This window comes from Pleurodeles waltl, chromosome 2_2 (genome assembly GCF_031143425.1).
Source record: "Pleurodeles waltl isolate 20211129_DDA chromosome 2_2, aPleWal1.hap1.20221129, whole genome shotgun sequence".
Taxonomy (NCBI): Eukaryota; Metazoa; Chordata; class Amphibia; order Caudata; family Salamandridae; genus Pleurodeles; species Pleurodeles waltl.
In genome coordinates, this window is record NC_090439.1 from 1187669742 (window position 1) to 1187688651 (window position 18910).

Below are 18910 nucleotides of genomic sequence, written 5' to 3' on the forward strand. Positions count from 1 at the left end.
ATACACTTTTCCACTGCCAAAGAATCATACCTTTGGATTGCAAAAAATATTTGGCAGCTATTCCTATTGTATTTAAGCTTTCAATCACCTTTGATTTTGTAGATGGTGGGACTTGATTGATAAAATATGAGTAAGGCTAGGAACTTTTATTTTTCAAGTCATTGGAATTAGATATTTTTTCTTCATATCGCTACTTGTGACACAAAATTCTTAATGGTCAACATGCCCCTCAATTAAGTTCACTTGTGGAGCGATATTTGGATCCAGGCAAATTTTACAAAACATGGCTGACTTTTTGAAATGTGCTCATATGTTTTGCCTATCTCTAATTATGACATCCCATGGTAGTAAGATTTTCACATTCAATTGAAACTCTCATTGGATTGATCAACTCAGCTGTTGCAACAGTACTAAGGGAATCATCAGAATGTGCTTGTCCCAGCCCAGTTCAATTAGTCATACGATGCATCTACTTATTTAGATTAGATAAAGTTGTGACATGCATCATCAGCTTCAGCATGTTTGGAGGTTTGCCAGGTGGTTCACCATATTTATGCAACAAAGCACATTTGCCATCTGGGGCTGAACTGGACGCCCAGGTTGTAATTACCCATTCTAACAGCCTCAAGTTCCATTGATAGCAAAGTGATGTCCTGCTGTGCCACACTGGGGTATCATAGTATGTTATGCCATGTCATGGAATAGTATTTTTATATTACATATAAGACTGTTAAAGCAGGTGGCCTTCCGGCAGTAGGAACTGATCTTTCACATTACAACAGGTGGCTTACTATTGAGACCTACAGCACAAATCTGAGAGGACAAATCTGAAGGGTGTGATGAAAAGATGACATTTTATTCAAAGTAAGGGGTAGCCGTATCCATTACATGTTTTATCAAATTTGCATGTAGTCTGAACTAGGATGTATTCACAAGCACCAACCAATGCAACAAAGATCAAGCTTATAAAGGAGCCTGACGGACCTGTTGTGTGCAGAGCAGCAGCCGTTTTATAGGCTTAGAAAGCATGTAGCGAAACACACACATTCAAGGTCCCCTGGACTCAGTTTCCCAGACAGTGTGGTTACTCCAAATTTAAGCCTAGGTTTAGTTTGTTTTTGATTCTATAAATGTCCTCTTCCTTTTGTGTAAGTTTGTATGATACAAATGCCAAATATATATAGATACATACATACAAATTTGGAAGGAGGACCCAGGGGCATCTGAATCCCATTTTTTATGCTCAATTGGCACAAAGAAGAAGATGACCACCAACGAAAATGACTTTTTGAGAGGACATTAGTGAGATATTTAGACAATCTGATCAAATACCAGGTTATAGTTGGCCAACGAGATGAACGGTGCACTCAGATGATATTCAGTGGATTCTAAGGTCCTGATTTATACTTTTTGATGCAAAACTGCACTAACGCAGTTTTGCACCAAAAAGTTTAGCACCGGCTTGCACCATTTCTGTGCACCAGCCGGGCACCATATTTATGGAATGGTGCAAATCGGTGCAAAAGGTAGGCTAGCGTTAAAAAAATTACGTTAGTTGGGTGGAGCTGGCGGTTTGGAAGAAGGGGGTTTTGCACCCAAAAAATATTTTAGGCAGGTTGGAGTAAAAAAAAAATGACTCTAACCTGCCTAGAGTCATTTTCTGATGCAAAACCATCCATACCACATGACTCCTGTCTCAGAAAAGACAGGAGTCATTCCCACCATCCCAATGGCCAGGACAAGGGGACCAGGATCCCCGGGGTATGGCCATTGCAGCCAGTGCTATGTGGGTGGTGGGGGGGGGCATTTCAGGGCCCCCAATGGCACTTTAAAATATAAAATAAAATATAATACTTACTTGCACCTACCTATACTTACCTGAGATGGGGTCCCCCATCCTCCGCTGTTCCTCTGGTGTGGGTAGGCTGGAAATAGGTACACAGGTCCCCTAATGCCTGCCCACACCCAGGCATTAAAAAATGATGCAAAGCAAGCTTTGCACTATTTTTTGACCCTTCTTTCCTCCTGTGCATGATTTTAGCACAGGTGGATAAATATGACGCTAAGGCCACAGAGTCATTTTTTGCACGGGAATGCCTACTTTGCATCACATTGACGCAAAGTAGGTTTCCACGTCCAAAAAATGACTTTAACTCCATACATTTGCCCCAGATGGGTCTAGTGCCAAAGTATAAATATGGAGTTATTTTTGCACCGAATTTGAGCAAAAACAATTGATGCAAATTCAGCGCAAAACAAGAATAAAAATGCCCCTAAGTGTTCCAATTAATTACCATGAACAGCATTTCTTTGGGAAGAAATAGTTGGGAACCTAGTAGTTTGGTGGAGTCGGATATATACCTCAACATTACAAAAAAATATTTCTAGCTCACCAGGCCTGAGGATAGTTCCAGAGAGGCTGCCACAAGTGTTCTGCTTCCCAGTGCACTGAACTTCTCCAGTCGGCGAGCATTCATCAGTGGACTGGTAAATAAAGCATTCTTCACATTTATATCCATTGGGCGTCTCGTCTACAGCAGGCACTGAAGCACCACAGGAAAGAAAGTGAGAAGCCCAATTCTGTCCATGGAAATTTGTGGTTAAATCCCCTATTCTCATAACATTAGCATTAGACACCTCACTTTGCATGAAATTGCAGAATTGTTAGAACCATCTCTTGAAGCTCAGATTCTTCAACTTTATGTTTGCCCAAAAATGCATTTGTTACAATTGAGTGCTGTGGAATTGTGTGTGTTTTCAGTAACTCACTGGGCCTGGTACATTGTATTCTCTAAGTCTGTCAGTGGTAAGGGTAACAATACACTCAGACATCAACCATGCTAAAGGATGCAATGTACTGTTGAGTTTCAAGCTGTTTAGTTAAATTATTTACAATAGTTAAAAATAGAAATAAATATGTTCGAATATATAAAATTAGAGAATATGTATTATTCAATTATAAAATACGTTTAAAAACTTTCTTTGAGTTTAATAAAACAATGCAACAATAACGTTAATTGGCATGTATTTATGTTTCTGACTATTTTAAATCATTTCACTTACAATATTTCGTACGTGATTTTATATTAATTCCCTTCCTCCATTATTTTCTAAGGGATGGGTTTGCAGCACCAGTGTTTGGCCATAAATATTGCTGGACATAATACTGTTTTTTTTGTTAAATTTCCTTCAAAACTTACCCTCAGATTTTGTGAACAGCCAAAAGAGCAAACCTACTAAAATGTGTAATTTGCTTTTGTGATTCAGGTCCTTTTACCACGTTATTATTAATCTTAATTCATCTCCTCCATCCTATAATGTTGCTCTCCTTTGCATCCTTTTTCCCCTTCTTGTGGCCTGTCATGTCTGCTTCTTCCTGCCACTTGCTGAGTCCCACACAGTAGTCCTAGCACTTCTAATGGGAATTAAGTCAGGCTCTCCCAAGGATCCATGCCCTCCTTATATCTTACAGATCGCTCTGGAGTTAGCCACAGTTTATCAGGAGGTACTATCTACTGGGGTCTTCCCGTCTCCGTGGAGAGAGGCTACAGTCATACCCTTGAAAAAGAAACTGGACCAAGCATCCCAAGACCTTACTAACCTATGTCCTATTTCTCTGCTTCCCATGCTGGCTAAAATCCTTGAGAAGCATCTTAACCATGAACTTTCCACCTTCCTGCATCACTCAGGCTGCTTTGACCGGTCTCAACATGGCTTTCGGAAGGCCCACAGTATTGAATCAGCGCTACTAACGACATCTGACACTACCCGCAGGTTACGGGATGAGGGGCAGGATGCTATTCTGGTCCTGTTAGACCTTTCGGCAGCATTTGATGCCATCTCTCCTCAGATTATGGTATCTCGTCTCTACCAAGCAGGGATTAGAGATTCTGCCCTTAAAATTCTTCAATCTTTTTTAGGAGACAGATCCATCGCGGTAAACTGGGCCTGTGTTAAAGCTCCTGCCTTCTGTTTACCGTGCGGAGTCCAACAGGGCTCAGCACTCAGTCCTACTTTGTTTAATATCTATGTTGCCCCTCTGGCCAAATTAATCCGCTCATACGGTTTTATGCCCACTTCCTATGCGGATGACACCCAATTGATCATACCGGTGTCTAGAAAGAATTGGGAGGAAGTGGCTGACCGGTTTTGTAACTGTATGCGTGAGATTAGTGGCTGGATGGCGCTGAACTGGCTGAAGCTTAACAGTAATGAAAATGAAATAGTGCTGTTCGGAGCTTGTAGTGAGTTATGGAACTCCCGTTGGTGGCCCATGGAATGTGGAGAGCTTCCCATCCCTATCACGGCTACTAAACAGCCTCAAGTGAATGCCATGGTTAGAGCAAGTTACTGAACTTTGAGAACATTGAGAACATTTTTCACTTTTTTGCAGCAGGAGGAAAGAGTGACGGTTATTATGGCTTTAGTTATGTCCAAGCTGGACTATTGTAACTCTCTATTGCTGGATTTAGACAAACTGTCACTGAGAAAGCTCCAACTAATCCAAAATAACACGGACAGCTTGGTTTTTGACCTATCGCGCTCAGCTTCCGCCAGTAGGAGCCTTGAACAACTGCACTGGCTCCGGTTGTGAAACGGATAATATTTAAGACGCTATGCCTTACTTTTAAGGTGGCGCACGGAGGTGGAGCAGAATATTTAGCTGGAAGACTACGGTGGTACAATCCATGCCGGCAACCGAGGTCTAGAAACGCAAACCTGAGTTTGTCGTACTCGTAGGGCGAGATGAGGAGACAAAGGGGGTCATTCTGACCCTGGCGGCCGGTGACCGCCAGGGTCAGCGACCACGGGAGCACCGCCAACAGGCTGGCGGTGCTCCCGAGGGCATTCTGACCGCGGCGGTTCAGCCGCGGTCAGAAAGGGTAAACCGGCGGTCTCCCGCCGGTTTACCGCTGCCCCATTGAATCCTCCATGGCGGCGGAGCGCGCTCCGCCGCCATGGGGATTCAGACACCCCCTACCGCCATCCTGTTCATGCCGGGAAACCCGCCATGAACAGGATGGGGGTAGGGGGTGCCGCGGGGCCCCTGGGGGCCCCTGCAGTGCCCATGCCAATGGCATGGGCACTGCAGGGGCCCCCGTAAGAGGGCCCCACAAAGTATTTCAGTGTCTGCTTTGCAGACACTGAAATACGCGACAGGTGCAACTGCACCCGTCGCACCCCTGCAACTACGCCGGCTCAATTCTGAGCCGGCGTCCTCGTTGCAGGGGCATTTCCGCTGGGCCGGCGGGCGCTCTTTTGGAGAGCGCCCGCCGGCCCAGCGGAAATGTTTGAATGGCCGCCGCGGTCTTTTGACCGCCGTGCGGTCATTTGGCGGCGGAACCTTGGCGGACGGCCTCCGCCGTCCGCCAAGGTTAAAATCACCCCCAAAGTGTTCACAGTGGCAGCAGCTAAGCACTGGAATTCACTCCCCGGGGATATTAGAAAGGAGGGCAACTTCCTCATTTTCAGAAGGCTGGTGAAAATTTGGTTGTTTCCCTGTTAGCCGTTTTATCTCTGCTCTGGCCTTGTCCCTCCCCTCAGACTCTGATGGCTCTTTTTTTTCTTTTTTCAAAAACACGCTTTGTAAATACTCAAAAAATACAAATACAAAATACAAAATCCACTCCCCCAATCCTACAAGATGGCAGTTGCATAGCAGCCGTGAAGCAGGCATTGCCCGCCCCTTCCTAGCACCATCATCCGTATCTGTGCCTGGTCCTCTGACCAGGCATAGCCCGTTCAGGCCCAGTTTTAGTGCTGTCCAAGACGCCACACCTTGTCCTCCTCCTCTCTTTCTTTCTGCCCATTTGCTTCTCTCGCTCTCTCCTGCTCTCTCTTTAGCCTTTTATCTCTTCTTTCTACCTCTTTTCTATGCACATTTAACTTTTTCTCACTACACACACCCCTTGCTGCCTTCTTGTACTGGGCTTTTGTCTCTCTCTTTTTTGCATTTTCAAGTCTTCTTTTCTCACCTTTTCACATTTTGAAGCCTTCAGTTGTCTTTTTTCCACTCTCTCTCATCCTGTGATGCCCCTTGAGATCCTCCCAATCATTCTATGCTGCTTTCTGGGCAATCTCTTACTGGTGTCACTCATTCCTTCTGGTTGCCCTTCTGTGTCTTTTATGTATTTTGTTGGCTCTCCTTTTATTTTCCGCAAGGTTTCTAAGAACTTTCTCTCTCCATCTTTTGCATCTCACCTCTCTTCCAGTTCCTCTACTTTTTCTCTCCATTGCCCCCTAAACTTAGCAGTTTTTGCAGCCTCTTCTCCTGTGTGGTGGTTCTCTACTGGTTTTTGTCACCCGCCAAACCCAAACCATAACCCCGAATATCCTCTGCATCTCACCCGCCGCAGCACAGACGCAAATTGGATGCATGCAGCAGACACATCGTGGTTCCACTAACTGTGTGCCAAAGGCAAGCCCATGTTTTGATGCCTGTGCCCCGCCCGGGCCCAGTGGCAGGACCTCTTCCGATGACCTCCACAAACTCAGTCTCAGCTGCTCCTCCCTGGCCGGCAGACCGAGCCTCGCCAGACTATAACAAAGGAGATTTCTCCAGTGCCTCTTGTACCTTTCACCCTCTCACAAATTCTGCATGCAACACACACAACACTCACAGCAAACACCACTCATCTGACCACACTCGCCGTATTGCCACCACTTCTCGACCTCACCCCTCCCTATCCTGCTTCTTTCACAACAACTGCTCACCACCTTCACTGACTGTACGTATCCTGCACGTGCCCATGCATCCTACCATATACAGAAGGCTTTACAGACTGCAAGTACGTCACACATCCGCTCTGTTACAGACTGTGCATACATGCACATCTCCTGTGTTACAGATATCAGTGTCACAGACTGCATGCACTCTGCACACTTCCTCCATTACAGATGACAAAGAGTGCATGTACTCCGCACATTCCCTCAGTTACCGTACCTACTCTGCACAGTCCCACCGCTCCAGACTTCACAGAGACAAACTAAATGCCCCCTTTACAGATGTCAGAGTCACAGCCTGTACATACCAGGAACAGTTCCTCTGTTATAGATATCAGAGTCACAGCCTGTACATACCCTGCACATCCCCTCTGTTACAGATATCAGAGTCACAGACTGTACATACCAGGAACAGTTCCTCCGCTCCAGACTTCACAGTGACAAACCAAATGCCCCCTTTACAGATGTCAGAGTCACACACTGTACATACCCTGCACACCCCCTCTGTTACAGATGTCAGAGTCACAGCCTGTACATACCAGGAACAGTTCCTCTGTTATAGATGTGGAAGTCTCAGACTGCACATGCTCTATACATACCCTGTGTTACATTTTACATCCCACCTCATACTATACCCACTCTGCACATTCCCTCTGTTACAGAAGTCAGAGTCACAGACTGCACATACCCTGCACACTCCCCTCTGTTACAGATATCAGAGTCACAGACTGTACATACCCTGCACACTCCCCTCTGTTACAGATATCAGAGTCACAGACTGTACATACCCTGCACACTCCCTCTGTTACAGATATCAGAGTCACAGACTGTACATACCCTGCACATCCCCTCTGTTACAGATATCAGAGTCACAGACTGTACGTACCCTGCACATCCCCCTGTTACAGATATCAGAGTCACAGACTGTTCGTACCCTGCACATCCCCTCTGTTACAGATATCAGAGTCACAGACTGTACATACCCTGAACACCCCCTCTGTTACAGATGTCAGAGTCACAGACTGTACATACCCTGCACATCCCCTCTGTTACAGATACATCCCCTCTGTTACAGATATCAGAGTCACAGCCTGTACATACTCTGCACATCCCCTCTGTTACAGATATCAGAGTCACAGACTATACGTACCCTGCACATCCCCTCGGTTACAGATATCAGAGTCACACACTGTACATACCCTGCACATCCCTCTGTTACAGATATCAGAGTCACAGACTGCACATACTCTGCACATCCCCTTGGTTACAGATGTCAGAGTCACAGACTGTACATACCCTGCACATCCCCTCTGTTACAGATATCAGAGTCACAGACTGTACATACTCTTCACATCCCCTCTGTTACAGATGTCAGAGTCACAGCCTGTACATACCAGGAACAGTTCCTCTGTTATAGATGTGGAAGTCTCAGACTGCACATGCTCTATACATACCCTGTGTTACATTTTACATCCCACCTCATACTATACCCACTCTGCACATTTCCTCTGCTACAGAAGTCAGAATAACAGACTGCACATGACTACACATACCCCCTGTTACAGATGGTCATACTCTGTTCAACACCTCGATTATATTTGTTGGAGTTACAGATTATCTATACCCTGCACACCCCTCTGCTACTGTACCTCTGCTGCAGATGTCAGAGTCACAGAATGTATGCACCATGAACATTTCCTCAGTTACAGATATCGGAGTCACAGACTATACGTACCCTGCACATCCCCTCTGTTACAGATATCAGAGTCACAGACTATACATACCCTGCACATCCCCTCTGTTACAGATATCAGAGTCACTTACTGTATGTACCCTGCACATCCCCTCTGTTACAGATATCAGAGTCACTGACTGTACGTACCCTGCACATCCCCTCTGTTACAGATATCAGAGTCACAGACTGTACGTACCCTGCACATCCCCTCTGTTACAGATATCAGAGTCACAGACTATACATACCCTGCACATCCCCTCTGTTACAGATATCAGAGTCAAAGACTGTACATACCCTGCACATCCCCTCTGTTACAGATATCAGAGTCACAGACTGTACGTACCCGGCACATCCCCTCTGTTACAGATATCAGATTCACAGACTGTACGTACCCTGTACATCCCCTGTGTTACAGGCATCAGAGTCACTGACTTACATACCCTGCACATCCCCTCTGTTACAGATATCAGAGTCACAGACTGTACATACCCTGCACATCCCCTCTGTTACAGATATCAGAGTCACAGACTGTACATACTCTGCACATCCCCTCTGTTACAGATATCAGAGTCACAGACTATACGTACCCTGCACATCCCCTCTGTTACAGATATCAGAGTCACAGACTGTACATACCCTGCACATCCGCTCTGTTACAGATATCAGAGTCACAGACTGTACGTACCATGCACATCCCCTCTGTTACAGGTATCAGAGTCACAGACTTACATACCCTGCACATCCCCTCTGTTAGAGATATCAGAGTCACAGACTGTACATACTCTTCACATCCCCTCTGTTACAGATATCAGAGTCACAGACTGTACGTACCATGCACATCCCCTCTGTTACAGGTATCAGAGTCACAGACTTACATACCCTGCACATCCCCTCTGTTAGAGATATCAGAGTCACAGACTGTACATACTCTTCACATCCCCTCTGTTACAGATATCAGAGTCACAGACTGCACGTACCCTGCACATCCCCTCGGTTACAGATGTCAGAGTCACAGACTGTACATACCCTGCACATCCCTCTGTTACAGATATTAGAGTCACAGACTATACATACCCTGCACATCCCCCTGTTACAGATATCAGAGTCACAGACTGCACATACCCTGCACATCCCCTCTGTTACAGATATCAGAGTCACAGACTGTACGTACCCTGCACATCCCCTCTGTTACAGATATCAGAGTCACAGACTGTACATACCCTGCACATCCCCTCTGTTACAGATATCAGAGTCACAGACTGTACATACCCTGCACATCCCCTGTGTTACAGATATCAGAGTCACAGACTGTACATACCATGCACATCCCCTGTGTTACAGATATCAGAGTCACAGACTGTACGTACCCTGAACATCCCCTCTGTTACAGATATCAGAGTCACAGACTGTACGTACCCTGCACACCCCCTCTGTTACAGATGTCAGAGTCACAGACTGTACATACCCTGCACATCCCTCTGTTACAGATATCACAGTCACAGACTGCACATACTCTGCACATCCCCTCCGTTACAGATATCAGAGTCACAGACTGCACGTCCCCTGCACATCCCCTCGGTTACAGATGTCAGAGTCACAGACTGTACGTACCCTGCACATCCCCTCTGTTACAGATATCAGAGTCACAGACTGTACATACCCTGCACATCCCTCTGTTACAGATATCAGAGTCACAGACTGCACATACTCTGCACATCCCCTTGGTTACAGATGTCAGAGTCACAGACTGTACGTACCCTGCACATCCCCTCTGTTACAGATATCAGAGTCACAGACTGTACATACCCTGCACATCCCTCTGTTACAGATATCAGAGTCACAGGCTGTACATACCCTGCACATCCCTCTGTTACAGATATCAGAGTCACAGACTGCACATACTCTGCACATCCCCTCGGTTACAGATATCAGAGTCACAGACTGTACATACCCTGCACATCCCCTCGGTTACAGATATCAGAGTCACAGACTGTACGTACCCTGCACATCCCCTGCATTGCAGAAGTCGGAGTCGCAGCACGTTCGGCTAATTCGGAAAAAGGCTGTTGGAGTTTTGAAGGAGAACTCTCTGCCGCAGTCTGGTTTCTGGGAAGGACTCAGGCAGTCCTTAAACACAGATAGAATAACATCGGTCCCTGTTGGTAAAAATTAAGATTTAGATTTAACATAAACTAGATCTTAGCTTTAGTGTCAGAGCTGACATCTTGAAGTAATCCAGGTGAAACTGGTGCACCCAGGACCTGCCTGTAATTAATGAGGCCAGGAAAGGGTTCTGTCTGTAACAAAAATGTCAATTTTTGAATAGGGAAAAAATGTTTTCAGAACTTTTTTGTGCATGGCATGACACACCTTGCCCCTCCCGCAAATATGCTTACTCAATGACGTTCTTTCACTGATTTTTAATTGATGTTTATTTAAAATATTTTCTATAGCTGAGCCCTTGATGTGCTTGTTGTCTGCCATAGATTGCTTGAACATTATGACTGTGAAATGAGTCAAGAAAGATAAACTGGGTTGGCATGTTGAGGAAGTCATACCGAACAGCACATATTAGCCAATCACAAGTTGATGAAAGTGCACACACAAGGGAGGGTTATTCTGGAGGTCAGACAGGGAGCTTGCAGCCAACTCACACATGGCCACAATGGTTTCCAGTGGGGACACATGTTGCATATATGTGGCACTCACCCAGTGTGCTGTTCTCAAGACCTTTAACACAGTGAGTGACGTCAGGAGGGCACTGAGTGAAGATACCCGAGCAGCTACTGGTGTGTACAGCAAAGCATTGCTCGCAAAATAGGCAATCTGCAGAAAAGAGAGAGAATCTAGTGTTCTGTTCACAATTTTGTTTTTCATTTAAGCAGAGAGATGCAAGTGTAAACAGGCATTGGCAATGTCAATAGGTCTGGCTTTGAAGAAATGTTGTATTGTAATGTGAAGTATTCTGAGTAGATAGCATGGGAATGGATATGTCTTTGTGTGGAAGCAAAGAACTGTAAAATAATATTAGTATAGGTTAAACAGTCAGATGACATTTGTGCTGTCAAGTCAGACCTAAAAATCCATGCCCTCATCTCATCTGTGCTGCTTCCACAGAAAAACACAACAAATTATCTCAATATTTAAAACACTCTCTCAGCATTACATTGTCATGTGTGTGGTGTGTGCCCCTGGAAAGTTCACAGTCAGGCACCTGGATAAATAAACAAATTCATCACAGCTGTGTGGAAGAAAGCACTTTTTTGTGGAAGTGCACAATTGCTTCCCAACCAGGACATGTTCTCCTGGCCCCCAAAATGTGACGGGGCCAAAACCCCTCTCCTGGTGATTCTCACATGCTTTTCTGGTGACAGCTGAGCTGTCAAGCCAGGCCATAACAGATGTCTGTACGCTTCGAGTGGGGCCATTCACAATGTCCTGATGCTGAACAGCACAAAGTGTAACGCACAATCATACATCAAGGACAGGATGGGATGGGATTGAATGTGGCAGCGAGTTTCAGTTTTTGGTGCATAGAAGGGCGATGGACCGTAAACACAACAGAGCACATAAGGGAGAGACAAGGACTGAAGATAATAAAAAACAGCAGAATAAAGATAACAACAGAAAGAGATAGAAAGAGTTAAACAGAAACAGAGAAATGGATAGGCAGAGGCATATAGCGCCAGGCAGAAACGATGGGCCAGATGTAGGTATATTCCACTTTGCGACTTGCAAATTGCGAGTCAGAGCGACTTGCAAATTAGAATGTAGGATGGTGTCCCTGACACCATCTGCAACTTGCAAGGGGGTCGCAAAGGCCCACCTCATTAATATTAATGAGGTGGGTCGCAATTTGCAACCCCCTTGAGTCTCGCGGCACTCACAGGGATTGTGGCCTGCTGGAGACAGCAGACCACCATGTCTGTGACTGCTTTTAAATAAAGCATTTTTTTTTTTTGTAATGCAGCCCGTTTTCCTTAAAGGAAAATGAGATGCATTACAAAACAAAAAAAATGAAACGTTTTTTTTCAGAGCCGGCGGTGGTCCATAGGACGACTGCCGCCTCTGATTTTTTTTTGCAGTTCCATTCACGAAGGGTGAAACTGCGATTGGTTTGCGACCGCGTTCGTGGTCACAAAGCACCTGGCATTGCACTGCGACTCGCAATTAGGAAGGGGACCGCTGTTTGCGACGTGCAAACTGTTTGCTACATCTGGCCCTATATCACCGAGGTAAAGGCAGACGGACTCAGAGACAAGTAATGAACGTGGGTTAGTATTATTAACATTTGACACAACCAAGGGCAGCAACCAAAGTTGATGCGCTGCTTTGTGGCGAAGTGACAGAGCAAAACAGTGTCATAACTACTAAGATGTGGTTCTGTTCCCCCCACCCCTTTGTCCTGGAATACTTTTGGCTGCATTGTGTCACACACACACACGCCTGCAACATAGTGCAAAAGTGCGACCATGATCTCAAGAATAGGTTTGTACAGGAAGACCACCCTTCCAGAATAACATCTGATGCTCAAACATACTTTTAAAATGTTCCTATATGTTCTGTACATTACAGCAAACAATCAAATTTGGAAAAGTTTGGAGAAAATAAAATGTTTTCCCAATATTATGCCTAACTCAAGGAGATGTACTTTTTTGACACACAACCCTGTGTTAAGGTGTTTAGCATTCATAGAGCCGGTGGCAGGTCAAGTGTCCTCTGAGGAGAACACCTGCACTTTTCTGTTCTTTCAAGTTAAATGCCTGATCATTCCAACACTCATTGGGTCCCTCCTTTGTTATGTAAATTTTTTGTTTTTGAGTTAACTTGCTGACCTGCATTGCTGCAGCGGGAAAGGGTATGCTCTGTATTTACAAAACATGGTGCATTTCTGCCCCCTCCCCCTGCGCTGGTGTCGTTTTGGTTGCCTAGCATCAGTCTAGGCACCCTTGCACCATGGACTGTTTGTGACACTCCAGCAGCGCAGAGTGCAGACCCATATCTACTAAGCCACGCACAGCCACTTTGTGTGGCTTTTCAAGACCTCGTAGATATGGTGTAAGGCAACGCAGCATAAGTCGCTGCCGTGCCTTACACTGCATCAGGAGGGCAATCCATGGGCGTTGTAGTGGATATTTCTATGGAACACCTATAGGTTTTAATGCATTCCCAGAATTACAAGGATCTGTAAACCTGGGACTGCGTCAAAACCGTGTACCTCCCCAAGGGTGTAAAAAGGAGAAATATCTTTATTTCTCCTTGTTTTTTCCTCTTTCTATGTACTGAATTATACAGTACACCTATACAAGATGGAAAAAGCCTCCATGGGTTGTTTTTGTGAAGGAAAGTGTCCTTTCCTGCACAAAAACAATCCTGCTAACAACGTAGACACCCTTGTACATGGTCCAAGGGTGCCTGTTCTGGCGCTAGGCATCAAATTGTGCACCCGTGCTGGCTAAAGGGAGAGGAATGCTCCTTATCTCACAAATACGGTGCATTCCTGCCCTTTCAAATAGGAATAGGCAGCTCCGCAAAAAGACCCGAGTGCTTCCCTTAGCCAATTCATTGTAAATATGCCCCATAGTCACAGTAGCTAATTGAAGACGTAAAAACAACATCAAAAAACCCTATGCAGACTTTGATATCCAAAATCTGCATGTACTAGGCAAGACATTTCTTACTGAGGTAGATCTAATACTTTAACCACGTGCACCAGAAACACCGCCACCTTTCTCTCGCTCATCTATATCCTCCCCACTTAACTAGTCAAGATACTTCATCTCTGCAAGGCCCTGACCAAGTCACACTCTACATTTGGTCAACATTCTAAAGTCCCTCACTCAATTTTACAGAATTTCCAAAGACTTCACTCATTTTTACAGGTGTAAGGAACCTCTCGTTTCTTACAGACTCCCCAATCTCCCCAAATTTATCAACAACAATGTTACTGTCAAAATAACTTCTGCTCACGTCCTGAACTTTCCTAATATTCTCCTTCACACCTTCTGTTGACCATTTTAGTTTGATGAACATGACACTCGGTTGACAGCCACACAATCCCAGGCATAGTATGTGTTAGCCAATCAGTGGTTAAAACACTCATGAAAGGCTTACGATCACATCTGATCAGCATATCTGTTCTATACAGGGATTGGAAAAAATGTTCCAATCCTCATACAACTGCTGAGGTTTACTTTTCCATTACAGAGTAGTGATGTTCTGCTTTCGTCAATGCCACTGAGGAGAATACTATAGTAATCACCTTCTCACCTTTATACCCCTGTGTGAGACATTGGGTTGTTGGTTGCCTGAGGTGTGAGCCCTTGTCAAGCAACATCCACAACCCTTTGCTGGGTGAACCACAACAAATCAGAAAATTAACCTGTGGTTAATCCTGGATACCCAGGCACAAAATGCAGCCGGGCTTAACTCAAAGGCAATGTGTAAAGTATTTATGCAGCACACAAAAAGTAATAAAGTAAAATCACAACACAAGAAAAATCCAAAGCTAATTTATCAAAATACAGTGAATTCTAGTAAGTATTTCACACTGAGACAACAAAAAACCAATCAGTAGAACCAGAGTTATTAATGTTAATGGGTGTTGTGTAAAACCTAGTGTCTAAAAGATCAAAGCTCCATTTAGTTTTGATACAAGAAGTACATTAGGCCTGGTGAGCAGTTACCTTCAGGAATTCTGAGAAAAAATGTCTGAGTAGGTAAAGAGGAGCAGACCAAGGCTGCAGGAAGTGTCAGACGGGGGAGCGGATGGCCTTGGGTTGAAGCTGCAGTGAAAATGACTATGTTCAGACTAAGTCGCAAATCTGCAGCTGTACAAGGCAGAGGGCTATAGCTGAAGACTGCTCCATGAGGTCTGTGCCCCTTTGCTGAAGGACCACTGAAAAGGATTTGCTGCTGCAGCGAAGAACATAGTAGGGGAAGCTGCAAAATCAATCAATGATGCACCTCAAGCAGATAGACAAGAAGGTTTGTCCCGGTCTCCTCCTAATCCTCGGGAAGTAGTTTATGTCAACATTTGTGTATGTCCTCAGTTTTGGATTTTGGCCATCTGGGCTCTTGTAGCACTAGAGCCAACAGTTTAGGACTGTTGTGATACCACTTGGTGGGCGGGCAGAGATTGAGAACTCACTCAGGCTATGCCCATGTGTAAGTTCAAGATGATGGGAGCCTTTTATAGTCCTATGGCTCTGAATAGAAGGCCAGCAAACTAGCTCTTGGAGTCACTCTGTTAGTAAAAGGGTATAGGAAAAAATGTGGGGTTCAGCAGCAGGGATGGCCTTGTTGGGTTGACGGCAGGCAAGCTCCAGGTATCAAAACAGTCCTTCCAGGCACAGAAGCAGTCTGGCAAAGAGAAGAGAAGGTCCCCCGAGGGTCCTTTCTCAGGTTCAGTGATGAATTGAAGAGTAGATTTGAAGGTCTTATTTTTATACTCTAGTTCCCATCGTCTACAATGTGGGAGAAGGGTCTGTGAAGTGCCCTACCCTGTCTTCAAGCTGGCTGCAGTGACAATATAGACCCTTTGTGTGAAGGCAGAGCATAGGCCATTCAGTTGCAAGTGGGACTGTGCTCTACTCTGCGCCCCCATCCTGCCACCATTTGTCCATTGAGGCGCACCTGATACCTCTATTGTGTGAGTGTCTGCAAGGAATTCACAAAGTCTTAATGTCAGCTATACCCAGTCAAGTGACCAAAGACGGGCTATAGACATACAGGTTAAACATCTGGAAAATGTCAAGTTTCAAAAAGTTCCATTTTCCAAATTGTAAAGAGGAATGTAACTTTACCATTAACAAGGGTTTCTCTTTACACATTATGGAAGGAATAGGAATAGGAATATGAGGAATAGGCCTCAGAGTAGTGAAAAGCTAATTTAGGAGTTGTTTCACTACGAGGACATGTAAAACTCTAAATGTGCATGCCCAAACTTTTAATTACACAGCACCCTGCCATATGGGCTACCTAGGGCCACCATAAATGTGACCTATATGTAATAAAAGTAAAGTTGAAGGCTTGTCACTGGAGTTTGAATGCCAAGTCAGCATGGCAGTTTAGAACTGCATTCAGGCTGCAGTGGCAGGCCTGGGACAAATGTTAAGGTGCTACCTGAGTGGGTGGCACTATAGGTGCTGCAGGCACTCTGGTATCATTTAATTTTTCAGGTCCTGGGTATAAGGTATACACTCTACAAGGGACATATAAGTAAAACAATGCCAATCGAGTATTTGCCAAGTTAACCATATTTAAAGAAGAGAGCTCAAGCACTTTAACACTCATTAGCAGTTGTAAAATGCATAGTGACCTAAAGCCAATGAAAAAACAAAATCTGCAAAAATATGGAAGGAACACGTCAAAAAGTCTGGGGGTGACCCTGTGGAGAGTGTCAGATCCCTTAATCTGGGAGGGTACGGCTCCGATTCAAACTTGCTTGGTTTGTTGTTAAAATGTTCCTTGCTGCAGGATCATAACATTGGAGTGTTTAGCTAAACAAACGTCTTCCTTGATCCTAGTAAACTCATTTTGCATTGTGGTGCTTAGCTAAACCTGCCCTTGTTTTTCAACAACTCCCTATGACTACCTGTTTTCTCTAAAAACTCCTTGCAAAGCTTGTATAATATGCTATTGTCCCAAGAAAAGATCTCAAATAATCTTCACTCCTACCTCCGAGTGCCTTTTTAAAGCCTTCAATAAGTCTGGTTTGGTTTTACTTCCCTCAAGGCTGATCACTGTCCTAGATACATCAGGCTTTGTAGTGCTAATTTATACATCACATGCTCTGCAGTTAAAATGTTTTTGTAGTGCATCCACTACCTCTCCTCATCTCCAATTGTGTTCGGCTTTATCCATCCCAGTAACTAAGATGTCATGCAGCAATCTTGAAGTAGCTGAAACATCATATGGAGGAAGATTGCAGCCATCAATGCTAGAGCTAACAGCATACATACGTTTTGGAAACAACCTCTTGGTGTTATATAGACCATGAATTTCTTACCATCATGGTGTGGATATGTAGGAGGATGGCATGGTTTGAAGTGGGTACCACAGGAACTTACACCTGATACCAGATCCAGTTATCCCGTATTAGTGTAGTGTAGTCAGTGTCTAGATGCCGGGCTCTCTAGAGGTGGCTGTGGAGGAGCAGCCAAGGCATATCTAGGAGACATACAAAGCTCATGCAATACCACTGTAGTCACACAGTACTCATACACATGAAAGAAAATACAAAAATAAAGGTACTTTATTTTTAGTGACAAAATGCTAAAAATACCTTAGAGACTATACTCCCTTAGGAGGTAAGTAATATACACAGTATATACACTAGAATGCAGAAATAGCTGTAAAAACAGTTAGAAAACAGTGCAAATGGTGAAAATCGCAACAGATTGCAATGGGCCTAGGGTGAACACAAACCATATACTAGAAAAGTGGAATGTGAAACCCGGTTTCCCAGCTAGGCAAGTGTAGTGTGTAGAGGGGCGCCGGGAGTATTAAAAAACACCAAAGGTAAGTGATAGAACCCACCCCAGGGCCCAGGAAGGCAGGAGTAAATCACAGTAACTTTCCGAGAACAAGGAAAAGACGATTATGCAAGACACCAACGATGGATTCCTGGACCTGAAGACCTGAGGAAGAAGGGGAGCGAGTCCAAGAAGCACTGAAGAGTCCAGGGAGAACAGGAGCCCCTGCTAACCCAGATGAAGGTGCAAAAGAGGAACCACTGGTGAAGAAGAACAGTTAGTACTGCACCCAAGAAGATGGATGCAGGTTTCTGGTTGGTGCAGATGATGTCCTACGCCGGAAGGATGAATGCAGTCTGGTTTCAATTGCTGGCTTTTGCCAACAAGCCTTGGCACACTCAAAGCTCGCAGTAAGCCAAAAATGGTGCTGCCCGGGACCAGGAGGGACCAGGTGGCCTCTACCCAAGAGGGGGAGGCAGAGGGACCTTTTAGCAGCACAGAGAGCCCTCAGAAGACCAGGCAGCGTGCACAGGAGCCCCACAGCATGGGGACAAAGGAGGTGCAAATGGAGGCTCATGCAGAATGACACAGAGGGATCTTACGCCGCCGGAGAACCGCTCAGGAAGCTGTGCATCACAGGATGAGTGCTGGGGGCCTAAACTGTGCTGTGCATGAAGAACTTTGTGGAAAGTCGCACACAAGCCTTGGAAATTGCAAATCATGCAGTGCACGGAGGAACTGCTTGTGTGGGGAGGCAAGCTCTTATCTCCACTAAAGTTGGACAGTTAGACGTCTGGACCATCGGGACCACTTCAGTCCACCACCCGTGTTGCTGGATCTACGCATTTCTTCAGGAGAGGGGACCCAATCCACCGTTCTTCGCTGCAAAGGGGTGCCTGCTGAAGCAAGGATGTGACTCTTTCACTTCCAGGGAGATTCCTTTGCTCTTCTGGTGCAGGCTGAAGACAGGCTGTCC

At 45.1% G+C, this 18910-nt stretch overlaps 1 protein-coding gene across 2 annotated transcripts in view; it reads right to left on the reverse strand.

Annotated features, from left to right (window-relative positions):
• Window positions 1-18910, reverse strand: part of LOC138283059 (phospholipase A2 inhibitor and Ly6/PLAUR domain-containing protein-like) — a 50400-nt gene that overhangs the window by 3873 nt on the left and 27617 nt on the right. Inside the window, exons 2-4 of one of the 2 annotated variants that reach the window (XM_069221200.1) lie at window positions 11168-11284; window positions 10459-10614; window positions 2394-2543 (exon numbers count right to left, since the gene is read on the reverse strand). In XM_069221200.1, coding sequence (XP_069077301.1) covers window positions 2394-2543; window positions 10459-10614; window positions 11168-11284 — 423 coding nt within the window. The remainder of the gene's footprint in view (window positions 1-2393; window positions 2544-10458; window positions 10615-11167; window positions 11285-18910) is intronic. The other variant, XM_069221202.1, reaches the window with a different exon arrangement.